General features: G+C 43.6%; 1 protein-coding gene across 8 annotated transcripts in view; it reads right to left on the bottom strand.

Annotated features, from left to right (window-relative positions):
- Window positions 1–2,754: 2,754 nt before the first annotated feature.
- The window catches only part of Dcun1d3 (defective in cullin neddylation 1 domain containing 3), a 42,241-nt gene continuing 32,248 nt past the window's right edge, over window positions 2,755–12,747 (bottom strand). For all 8 annotated transcript variants that reach the window (XM_050143303.1, XM_050143304.1, XM_050143302.1 and 5 more), the window contains 2 exons: window positions 9,597–10,132; window positions 2,755–7,556 (listed from right to left, as the gene is read on the bottom strand). In XM_050143303.1, the coding sequence (XP_049999260.1) occupies window positions 7,073–7,556; window positions 9,597–10,027 (915 nt within the window). In that variant the 5' untranslated portion in view covers window positions 10,028–10,132 and the 3' untranslated portion in view covers window positions 2,755–7,072. The remainder of the gene's footprint in view (window positions 7,557–9,596; window positions 10,133–12,747) is intronic.

The raw sequence follows: 12,747 nt of genomic DNA, 5'->3' as shown, positions 1-12,747 counted from the left end.
CTTCCAGCTGATGCTCCCACCTTTTGGAAACCAAAGCTGCCAACTTGGCCTCTTGCAAAACACACATTCCATTCATAAGTGCGTTTGTGCATTGTTTCTCCCACACCCTTCTAGGCAGCCAATGCTGAGCTGAGCTGCCAAGGCAGCTGCCTGAGGAGCAGTCTTAGGGAAAAGGCAACTGGAGGTTTTTATGGAACTCTTGATTTGGGTTTGGAACTCCTGTACCTATATTGGGGTTGCTGAGAACAACACTAAAGCCACATTTGTTTTTATTTCCTTGGACCTCTGAAAATGACCTCTTAAAAAATAAATAGGGAAGTCAGTGTAAATTATATCCAACCACCCAGAAGCAATGACTGACAGTATTTTACAAGCTTAGATTTTTCTATCATTATTCATATTTTTAAAATAGCTACATAATAACTGTCATAACTCATAGATTCTAAACCACGACTGCTGACTGAAGCTGCAGACTGCGTTCTTGCACATACACACTCAGCAGGCATCTCTTAAGAAAAGCTTCTGTACTGATGCATATTGATACTTAGTTCTTTTGACTACAAAAAGATTCCACTGTTTACTAGCATAATTTGTCTCAAATCTTTGCCAGTGTACTGCATTAAAGAACATTTTCATATGTTTACTTACTATTTTCTTGGGTACCATTTAGATTGACATCTAACTTAGAAGCTTTTTGGTCAGATTTTCTTCAGCGAGCTGTATATTTCTGTTGCCTGGTGTGTTGGGAAGCCAACTACTTTTCCATGTTGACTTTTTAAGAGCTTCTTGTGGGTTAAGTATGTTAGAAACATTTAAAGTGTTTCTAGTTTGCTTTTTAAGACATAGACATCTTGTAATTTAAAGTCCCGATTGGTCCAAGGATCAGTTTAAATAGCCAATGGCAAAGCTTATATATCTCTAATGATTTGACTTCTATACCTCCGGACACCTCGGCATACAGTATTTTTCTCATATGTAGATAAATTTACCCAGTTATCTACCTTTGCTTCTTTTATAATTTGGGTCAACACCAAGGGCTAGAGGGATAACTTCTAGAGCCAAGTCAGCTATCTGCTTTGAGGACTTGATAGGAGAGACAAGAACTGAAGACTCTTCTCTATCCCTCTGAACTACTTTTTAGTATACTTTCTTGATAGAAGTCCATTCCATATGCAATTATGCTCATCTGGTAACTGTATAAAAACTACTTGCCAGTCATCTAATTGAAAATGGATTTTATCTGCTTGTAATCCATACAGCACTGTTAACAGCACCCAAGTTGGCTATCTTCCATTCCACTCTGCTACTCTCCAATCTGTAAGTCCCTTATCTGTGCTTAATAGAAGGGACAAAGCCCAGAAGTAGTTAATGGGAGGAGTGTGGAACAAGGGTAAAACTACACAGTTTCTAGGGAAAATCAAGCTTATTAAGACCTTTCTAACAGAAAAGCCTTTTCTGATCCCCATCCTGCACCTACTACATCTTAGAAGATACCAAGAGGCTAGGAACTTTAGAAACCATTAGCACTTCCAACCAAAGAAATGAGCAAGATGGCTAGTCAGTGCCATTGTTGAACAGACAATAACCAGAAAGTAAGAGAGCGGGACTAAGGGGCTTAAGTCTAGAAGTTAAGAATAGATGTTCTTGTTAGCTTTTTCCTCTCCTGAAGATGGGAAACAACCTTAAGAGATACATACATGGACCCCCCCCCCCCCAAGGGGAAGTAGACAAGGATCTCTTTAGTAAGTTGGTAGCATGAGGGGATGGGGGAGGGTGGTAATGGTGTGGAGAGAAAGGGAACAGGAAGGACATGAGGGATTGGGAAATCTAGTTGGGTAATAAAGGACAAAGAGGGAGAGCAAGGAAAGTTACCTTGAAAGAGGGAGCCACTGTGGGGTTAGCAAGAAACCAGGCATTAGGGAAACTCCCAGGAATCCACAAGGATGACCTCAGCTAAGAATCTAAGCAGTCCTGGAGAGGGTACCTAAACTGCCCTTCCTCTGTAATCAGATTGATGACTACCTTGTCATCATAGAACCTTCAGCCAGTAACTGATGGAAGCAGATGCCTACATATAGAGGGTGCCCTGGTGTTCTGCCTCAAGTGATATGACAGACTTGACTCCCCATGGGAGGTCTCACCCTGAGGAGTGGGTGGGGGAGGGGAGGAAAGGTGGGGAGAGGGGAAGGACAGGAGGGAGAGGAAACTGGGATTGGTATATAAGATTTTTTTTAAAAAAGGTTCAAAAAAAATTCATCTCCCAATTTGGCACAATAGAAACTTGAGCCCTTTTCAGGAGCTTGAGTGATGAAAGATCAAATGTAAATGCCACACACTAAACTCTGCTCCCTGCCCCCCAATGTACCTAACATCTTTTTGGAGACTCTTAAGAGGGATGGTTGAACACTATGAGGTATCATGGGTATTTCGTAGACTTCTTCTTAAATCCTAACACTGATGGAGATGCCTTTATTTTGCAGATGAATAAAAAGTAAACTTAATCACTGCAAGCCTGATTAGACCTACGGGCATACACAGGGCTCACGATGGACTTTTTTCATGGGACTTGAGTGACTTCAGAAAGACGATTTCAGTAGCAGGGACAGTGCACGGAGATGATCACCTGTGTTTGGAGCTGGGCTCCTATCCCTACATGGGTCATTTTCCCACACAGTTAACATGGCACAGCATCACTGAAAAAGTCTTCTAACTTATGCCTCAGAATAAATTCACTGTTTGTTTTCTGCAGAAATATCAATAGTCAGGTAAACAAATTTATTGAATCCAACAGCAGATAACCTTCAAAATAAAAAACAACAACAAAAACAAAAAAATACTGTAGACATCAAAGACAAAAATGTGTATATCAAGTTAATATTCAGGGGCTATTTGAAGAGTGCAACAGTGCAGAGAATACAAAAGTATTACCTTTTGTCAAGTTTGTACAACCTCAGACATATGCTGGTCACAAACCAAGAGGGATCCACAAAGGTGGAGGGTCACATGAGCAGTGGACTCATCACCTCAGCGGCTTAAGACAGGATATGTGTGATATCAAAATTTAACCAAGCCCTGTTTACCTATTGCTTCAAATTCCCTCTTCGAAACCTAGACCCATACTCAGTGCAGCAGGGAAGAGCAGTTAATCAGATTCTGAGGACTGGGGACCAGTATTAGAGGGAAGGTACTTCTTCCATAGCAAATACGGTTGTGCTGAGAGAAAAACAGCAGCTGCTGAATGGCTTCTTCTGGCAATGCTTGCAATGCTTGAGATAGATACGTGATAGAAGTAGGTATCTGAGAGAAGGCTGGGTTTCCAAGAGAAACAGAACACTCCACTCCAACACTAGAATCAGAACTTGATCACTCAGCTAATCACACCATCTCAGCATCTGCGCCCAATGCTTAAGCATCATTCTTTTTAAAAGGTGGGGGGAGAGGCTGATAATCATCCCCAGCATGTAGTCCTGGGCCAACTGGTATGGACAGCTATTACAGCTTACCATAGGAATGTACTCTGAAGAGGAGTGGCAAGAACTTCCCCTCTACGTGACCCAGAAGGGAAGATCATCCATGTCACATGTCCTTTTAAAAAGCCCTAACAGACATATTTTGAGAATTTTGTTCGTTCAAGTATTAAAGCTAAATACTGCTCGAGTCCTTCAAGTAAGACCCTTGTCAGTTACCGAGATGTTCAAGTCATCACTAGCCATCCTAACATACATGGGAAAATAAGTCTTAAGAAGGAAGGGGGAGAGGGGGACTTTTTTAACAGTAGCTTTCTCCTGTCCCCTTGTGTAACTGTATAGCTGGGTCTACCTGCTGCACTGAAGACCCCACTTGAAATATAGCAAACCATACATTCCAATATACAGACCTTTTGCTTCCTTAGTTTTTGGACTAGCCTTTGTCTCAGCAACTTCCCACCAATGGTCCAAGTACATCATCTATGGGGTCCCATAACCTGATCTGGCCCAAAGACCAGGCCCTAGGAGACTGTTTCAAGCTAATACTATGTGCAGCTTAACTCGTTACTTTGTGTCCATCCAACATGAACAATACTGCACATTTTCTCTTATCTTTCCCTTAGCCTAAAGCTTTGGCTGAAATTTGAATTTTCAGCCAGCTCTGAAGAGATTTTCTTTTATCAGATGGGTACATACAGGCTTTTGGACCCAACAATATACACATATTGGCACATCCGCCACAGTAAAGAGAGCTGCTGAGGCGACCCCTAGAAGTACGGCAAAGTGTCATTAAGAATGATACATTCAAGTTTGGCAAGGCTAGGGGAAAGAATTCAATAAAACAACCCTTTACCTCATACCAGCTTGCTAATAAATAACTAAAGAAATACCATGGGAACTCAAAAAGTCGCTTGCCAAAAGTAAGCAGTTTTCCAACAGAATCTGTCTGTGTAGTAATGCTTAGATGTTGCAGAATTCCAAAATGGCACCCACACATCACACCTCCCCACATCACCCCAGTGTCACAAAGCTGGCTTACCTGAGGGGCAAACATCTGGCCTCCAGCCACTGCTGGAACAAGCCTATCTGAGGGTGAGTGAAACAGAGGGTTTTGTTTCTCAGAACTGTTAACTACAAACCTTATACCTTGCTGTGAATCTCTTGGCAAAACAAAAGACCCACTGCACAGAGAACCCCAGGTCCCTCTAACTGTTCCTTTCTCTGGTTTCTCAACAACAGCATTATAAATACAGTCACAAATAATTTCTAAATGACAGGCTGGAGAAATTGACCATCAGTCAGAATCTATCCAGAGGGAAAGAAATCTAGTTCCTTGAGTCCACGGGGCCCTGACAGCCTCCCTCTCTTGGCACTTCCCTGCCCATACACCCTTTCTTACCAGGGACAGAAAGTCTTACCTACAACACTCCACCACTCCTTCCCTCCTTGGACTTCCACCTACTCCAGCATTAGAACGACTGGCTGGGTGAGATCTCCAAAGGCTGCCGTGTAGCTGTGCCCTGGATACTGACTTGCTCAAGGACTTTGTCGTACTATGGTTAGAAGAAAGGCGCACATCTGGCCATCAGCCTCTGCGGCCTGCCAGGACTATCTTACGTCTGGGGCTGATTTTCAGGTTTCTCATCTGTGCCTCAAGAAAGGACAGTTGTCAGGCCTACAAAAACGCTCCCTGTGTCAATAGTAGTTTTAAGAAATAGGACTGTCATCACCTTAAATAATCATCTTTATAAAGACAGGAGCCCAGAGCTGTAAGACTCATAAAGAACTCAAAGCATGCAACTCTTGCCCATGGCGAGAAACATATACCCAGGATTTGGGGTAGACTAATCAAGGGAGAAAATTCCAAATATTTAACAGACACTTTTCATTGTATCAAGAGTATAAATATTTTTGTAACTTTTATTAAAAGATTCCCTTTTTAATCTGTTCCTAAGTATTGGAAGCTGAACTATACAAGCTCCTACCACCCACCTTCCAGTACAATTTTTTTGAGGATATTTTTTAATGGGAAATTATCAAGAGGGTCCTCTAGTAAACTAGGTAGGACAGAGTCAGCTCCTCAAGCCCTGGTGGCAGCTTGACCAAAGCTGGGCCTGGCAGAGTGAACATGTGGAGTCTAGAGAACTGGTTCCTCCTTCCTGTGAGCAAATTCATTCAAGTTCAGTGAAAATGTCCAAATTCATATACAATAGCCTCCATTTATGATGCTCCCTGGCATCTTCTTAACTACAGATCAAAGGCAGCTCCCTCTTTTATGGCCAGTTTTAGCAGACAAATAAAGGAATATAGATACATATATGTGTATATATATATATTTTATAAAGGTAAAATATATACATATCTTATATATGTATATATACATATATATGGGGGTAAGGGAAGGAGAGGAGGGTCATGTAAACCTAAACAGTCATCACATTACCCCAAATGAGCTTGACATGAAGAAAACGATATAATAAATAACTCCTGGGGGTTAAGTGACAACGTGGGCGCAGCAGAGAGGGAGAGGACATACACTTAATGATTCAATACACTTGGATAATTTGTTTGGCAGAGTTCAGGCCAGCCTCAGGCTTCTGCACTTGCCAGACAAGTAAGCTGATGATACTCAATAAAAACTAAAGAAAAAAAAAAAAACAGTTTGAAGCAGAGTTCCATGCTATAGTTTTCTTGGTCAGCTGGCCGGCAGGCAGGCATGCTTTTCTTACCACCCAGAACGGAAACTTTGGCTCCAAGGCAAATGAAAAAAAAAAAAAAAAGCATTTCCACTCATGACATGAAAATACAAAACATCAAAGAAAACTATCAAAGAAGTCTACTTCCAGCAAAACTGAGGTAGCACTGCTTTCTCTGCATTCAACGCTTAAGTGGTTTCAGTACAATGTGTTCTAACAAAACAAAACTGCTCACTTGACTGGCAGGTCCAGCATGGTGATGGATAAGTTAAACATGAAATGCAATAGGTCAGAGAATGGGCAAGTGAGGGAGGGAAGGGCTTAAAGGGATGGTGGGGCATCAGGCTGCAAATGCTCTTGACTGGCCTTGACCCTGGCTCTCCAAGAGCTCCAAACTGTCTGGAAATTAATGCAATGTGGCTAACAGTTAACACTGCTATTCATATCTGTGTAAATTTTTTAAAATAATTATTACAACCTAAATTCAACCATGTAAACAGCACTACACACAGTACAGACCTGCCCTGAAAAGTAATATGCAAAACTGAGATCTGGCACTGTGTCATTGTAATGTTAACTCAACCTAACAGTCCCTCCCCACCCAGACCTAGACCCTCCCCCACAAAACCAAAACAAATCCAAAACATTTGTGCAAGAAATGGCAGGCTTATTCTATCTGAAGGCTTCAAAAAAGGTACACAACATGTAGCCAGGTTCAAATATTTTGGGGGATTTCTCACCCAAAAAAGAAATAACCAAAATAACCAAAAAAATGAAGAAAGTGCCTAAAACATGATACAGCATTTTAGAGCCCTTTCAAATACAAGGCAGAGAAAGGTGTAAAGTAGAAAATATCCGGATCTTCAGTAATTTCCAGAAAGGTCCAATTCCTCACTTGGCTGCAGATCCTCAGTGCGGCTCCTCTGGACACAAGCCCTCGGGCCCTGAGCTGAGTGCACCTCTCCCCTCTGCTTCTCTTCTCCTCCGATCCATTTCCCACTCCACAAAGGTGTCAAAGAGACTCGGCCAGGCCTCGTCTTCACTGTAGTTGCTGAGGTCAGGGCCAATCACCTGAGTGAAGTTGAGAAACATGTTCCAAGTGTCCCGGGAGATGCCCTTGATTCCCGAGGGGTTCTCTGTTAGGAAATTTAGCCATTGGTCCAATACAGGAGGATTGTTCTGGGTAAATACTAGTTTCCACAGGGCAATGGCTATTTCACGATGCAGTGACCGCTGCCCTTCTTCAGAGTCCAGGCCAAACTGAAATGTAAACCGGTAGAGATCCTTGAATTTGTCTTCTTGCTTGGCTTCTGTTAAGAGGCTAGGGAACCGTGCACAGATCCCATCAATGCTGTCTGCACTTATTGCTTTACAGCCATCAAAAAACTCCTTCCTGCGACAGGTAGGAAAAGGTATGATTAATAAGTACAAATGATGCCATATATGGTGAGGAAGACAGCACAGTAACAACAGCACAGTAACCTCCTGCCCTCAGGAGGCAGATACAGGAGGATCTCTGAGTTCTAGGCCAGCCTGGTCTACACAGTATTCTACAGCTAAGGCTCAAGAGTCAGAACTTGCCTCGAAAATAAAGAGATATAGATAGACAAACAGAAAGAAAAAAAAAAAAACAGAGCTCAAGAGATGGCACAGTGGATTGCACTGACTGCTCTTCCAAAGAAGCCTAGTTCAATTCCTCTAACCCACATGGCAGCTCACAACTACCTGTAACTCCAGTTTTGGGGATCTCACACATTTCCTGGCCTCTGAGGGTACCAAGAATGCACACACAGTGCAGAGACATACAATGTAGGCAATACACCCATAAACATAAACACATAAACGAGGCTTTGAAGGCCTGGCAAGATGGCTCAAGCAAGTAAACATACTTGCTACTAAGACCTGAGTTTGATCCCAAGAGCCCACAAGACAGAGAACCAACTTCCTCAAGCTGTCCTTTGGCCCCTCACACCCACAGCATGGTCTATGTGCATGCACACACATACAAAACCGAAACAATGTAGTTTTTAAAAGCTTTTAACTATATTTTTGTTTGTTTCTGTTGTTTTATGAGATAGGGTAGCCCAAACTAGCCTTGAATTCTTTACCCTTGTACCTCAGCCTCCTGAGGGCTGGTTTTATAGACATGTACCACCACACCCAGGTGTGTGCATTTTTAACATATATACAGCACTTTGCAGTTTATAACATGGTTTCACACTTATCATCTCAGGGACTGTACAGGTTGCTCAAGTGTGAGGCATCTATCTGATCTACTGAGCAGATCTACTGGCCATATGGATGAGTTTTGAGTCCGTTCTACCAGGGCAGGTATGGTGGCTCACGCCTTTAAGCCCAGCACTCAAAAGGCAGGCAGATCCTGAAGTCTGAGGCCACCTTGGTCTACATATCCAGTTCCAGACCACTAGGGCTATATAATGAGACTCCATCTTTAACAACAATAAAAAATAAAGTCAGTTATTATTCATAACCCTGCACTCTTCAAGTCATGGCCTGCTATGATCCTGCCATATCCTTATATACAAACAATCCCAATATGGACACATAACTATGACAATTTGTACAACTCCCTCTTGACAACTGGGGCAAGCTGTCCTTGCTGCACACAGGCCTAGCTGCAGAGGTATATTCCAGAGACACTTACTCTGTGGACACTTAATGGCCGGCAGACTACAGATAAATATCGAATGAATGAACTGACATGTAAAGGAGCAAGAGACAAGTTCTGAGCAGCTATCAGTGCAGCTGAGCAGCAACTTAGCAACAGGCTTCACACTGCTTAGTCCTTATTAACTTCAGGCGGAGTGTTAGCAGCCAGAGTTAGGCTGCCTCTTTGTGCTATGATAAATACAACCGTGACCTATCAATCAGGCAGTGCTTTATTCTATAAGGAAAAAAAAACAGGACAGCACATGGTACATATTTATAAACCCATGTCCTTGGAGGCTGAGGTACCAGAGTAAAGAATCCAAGGCTTAGCTGGGCAGTGGTAGTGCACATCTGTAACCCCAGCACTAGGGAAGCAGAGGCAGGTGGGTCTCTATGAATCCAAGGCCAGCTTGGTCTACTAAAGCTAGTTCCAGGACAGCCAGGACTATTACACAGAGAAAAAAAGAATTCAAGGCTTTATGGAGACATAAATCCCTATTGAGAAATCTGTTCAGTAATTATACTACAGTACCAGACATGTGATAAAATAATAATAATACCTTAGGAGAATCTAGGGAATTCTCTGGTTCAGAACTACAACTCAGAACACTTAAGCTTTAGAGAAAATGGCCAGAAAGGAGGGGAGAACACTTGCCCCAAACCTGTAAAGTCAGCCCAGTTCTGCCCTAGCTGGTACTACTACCCAATGTCACTTTCTTTCCTCCTCTGTTCACCTGCTGACATGGAAGCATCTGTAACTAACCTGGTGAATTTGCACATGGTAGCCGCCTGGAACTTCCAGGCCAAGAGCAGCACTCGAAATTCCGTAGGATCAACACATAGGTCATTGCAAAAGCGCTCCATGCCTTCCTCCAAGATTGCATCCTCCCGCTCGTCCTTGTAGCGCCTGAACAGTTCTTCCAACCTCTGCAAGGAAGACTCCTCAGCATTGGTCTTGGACTCCCTCCCAGCATCTCCAGAAGATGTTGGCAGCTGGCAGGTCTCAGTGGCAGCCTCTGCTTTCTTGGTCCCATTGACAAGGATATCCCCAGCTGGTTTGCCACAAGGTGGCACCTGTTCCTCACGGTGGCTAGCTCCCCGCCTGCTGTGTGACTTGCTGCTAGGGTCACGGTCTCCATTCTTGCTGCCCAAGGTTGATGAAGGATTCTTGCACTTGGTGACACACTGGCCCATGGTGGTGATGGCCTGGCCTCTAGAGTGGCCCCCTCCGGATCAGATGCCCTCGTTGCTGCTGGCCCATGTACTTCAACATGCCATCAGTTAGAGGAGCCAGCCAACCTGGAAGGAAATTACATAACAGTCACCTATAAGCAGAGGAGTGGGGTAGATACACTACACTCCAGAACTGTCCACCAGTGACCACTCTATTTCACTTAGCTAACAATGGAAACGAGGGAAACTTAGCTAACAAGGGAAAGACCATACCCCACCCCCCACCACTCCTGTAATTCATCTCCATGGCTTATCCTTGGAAATGGTGGCTAAGGGATACATGGAGAACCAGCATGGGAAATTCCTAGAATCCTTAAAGTAGCACAGGTTACAAGAGGCTGATTCATTTGCAGAATATCAGAGACTACGTTTCTGATAGTGTTCTGGGGATATATGCCTTGTCAACTTCGGCCTTCACATAAGAAAGTTATCTGGACCTGAGTTAAGCCAGAAGTTTATCACCTGGCTCTACACCAAATAACCTATGTGTTCAGATTTTAATAAAGATTCTTTCAATAAGTCTTTTCTTCCCAGCATAACACAAGCAACACCTTGGAGTATAAATTATCTTGGCCTGGTAGCCATGGCAACTAATTGAGCAGAACAATACAGAGTGCCTAAGTCTATGATAACAGTAATGGATGGAACTGGTGACACTCCTTAGTTGGAGTCGAGGAGAGTTAAAGGAACCTCACCTCACAGTAGCCATCTCTTCTTCCTAAGATGCTAGCAGGAATAAGGAATGGAAAATTAACTGAAAGCAAGACTTCATGAGGAAACTCCTACGAAGTCCTAAGAAGTAAGGTCACTCACACTCCTCAATAGGTCCAATAAAATACATTGTTTGGTTTGTCCGGCTGGATTCTGGTGGACTAGGGAGAAGAGGCCATATCCAAGCCACCTGTAATCTCATAATGGTCTAATGGTGAGGTAAAGAGTTACGATGTCAAAACTACAAGTAGGGGCCTAGCCAACCAACAGTCAACTGAAATGTGTCTGATCCTTTGGAGTCACACAGGTGTACCTCCTAGCTCCGCCCTGCTCCACCCACCTATATGGAGCCTGTAGTCCAGGTACTTTCCCAACCTAGGTGTGTGTCTCCACACCCAGTACAGTCTCAAAGAGATTCAACTGCCAGATTGAAAGGCTACATTGAGCAAATTCTTCAGTTCGTATTATTTGTTATAACTTAATTTTTATATGAACTGCTAGAAATTTGTGACAAAAGCAGAAGCAACTTCTCTAATACAGTCTACTCAGGGCTTGTTCTTAACTGCCAACTAGTTTGCTATAATAGACAATCCATTTGCAATTTAGTACTTGCGAAATTCTGCCAACTACTAGAACAATGGCAGCCACTGACACCGCACTGTTAGTGTGTGGATGCGGAGCCAGCAGTGTAACAAGGAAAGCAGACATCAGACAAAAAAAAAATCAATGTCGGTCCGGCACGGGCCTCCCACTTCTAAGGAGCCTCCATGGCCCTTCAAGGTGCAAATTCAGAGTTCTTGTGAGTCTGGTAATAGGGCAAAGGGCAGTTGTTAAGAAAAGCTGAAAAGCCCGGCGGTGGTGGCGCACGCCTTTAATCCCAGCACTCGGGAGGCAGAGGCAGGCGGATCTCTGTGAGTTCGAGACCAGCCTGGTCTAGAAAAGCTAGTTCCAGGACAGGCTCCAAAGCCACAGAGAAACCCTGTCTCAAAAACCAACCAACCAACCAACCAACCAACCAACCAACCAAACAAACAAACAAACAAAAAAGCTGAAAAAATTAAACAGCTTCTACCTACAGTGTCCAGATAAACTGGGAGTTCCCTTCAAGAGGAATTCGCCCTAAAAGGAAGCAGTGAGTATAGTCATCTAAAAAGACCCACAACCATTCCTGTAGCTAAGGCAGACTCCTATCAGGGTGTGTCCTGTTCTCCACCCTCAGAGACAAAGACATGTCTACACATGCCCTCAAAAGAACTACAGTTTCAACTAGCTTTCAAACACACACACACACACACACACACACACACACACTTAAAAGTATTTTGGCTATGAAAAGTGACAGACCCCAGCATGGTTTCTTACAGGCTGTTCATACTTTGGGCCATGTAGTAAGCCATAAGTGAAACCTATTCAAATTTCAAAAGGCAAGGGGTTAATTCTTGGAAGACCATCATACAAGAGAAGCAACTGTTCCAGCAGAATTCTCTCCAAACAAGGACTGCAGCATGTGGAGGGTCTGGTTTCCAGATTTGTGTTTCTAAAGTCTAGATTGCTGAAAGAAACAAAAGGCCCAAACTTACACAAACCCCACATGCTCACAGACTGGCTGACTCACCAGTGTTTGCTGCTCAGCTCCTGCTGCAGGAGGCCCAGCACCCAGTGCGATAAGAGGATTTCCTGCCCTCCATCTGACCCACCTACCCAGGCCACTCACCCTGCCCCCACTGGACAGACGCCTCAGTACAGCAGTTCCTTCCAAAGCCTGGCACCAAGCTTTGCTTAAAGGTAAGGGCAGAACAGATGGGGCTACCGTAGAGGCCTAAATCCCATTTACTCTGCTGGGTCTTCATGTAAAAGCATCTTTTGATGACCTGATACAGCGGAACCAGTTGAAGCCTGAAGGCTATTAATATGTTCAGCAGATGAAAAAAAGGGGGAAATTAATGTCAGCAGATGATCAATCACCCAGT

The sequence above is a fragment of the Alexandromys fortis genome, unplaced genomic scaffold (genome assembly GCF_014885135.2).
Source record: "Alexandromys fortis isolate MF-2015 unplaced genomic scaffold, M_Fortis_MF-2015_v1.1 scaffold_45, whole genome shotgun sequence".
NCBI classification, from domain to species: Eukaryota; Metazoa; Chordata; class Mammalia; order Rodentia; family Cricetidae; genus Alexandromys; species Alexandromys fortis.
The sequence above is the reverse complement of the archived record's forward strand: the minus strand, read 5'-3'. Positions and strand labels throughout refer to the sequence as shown.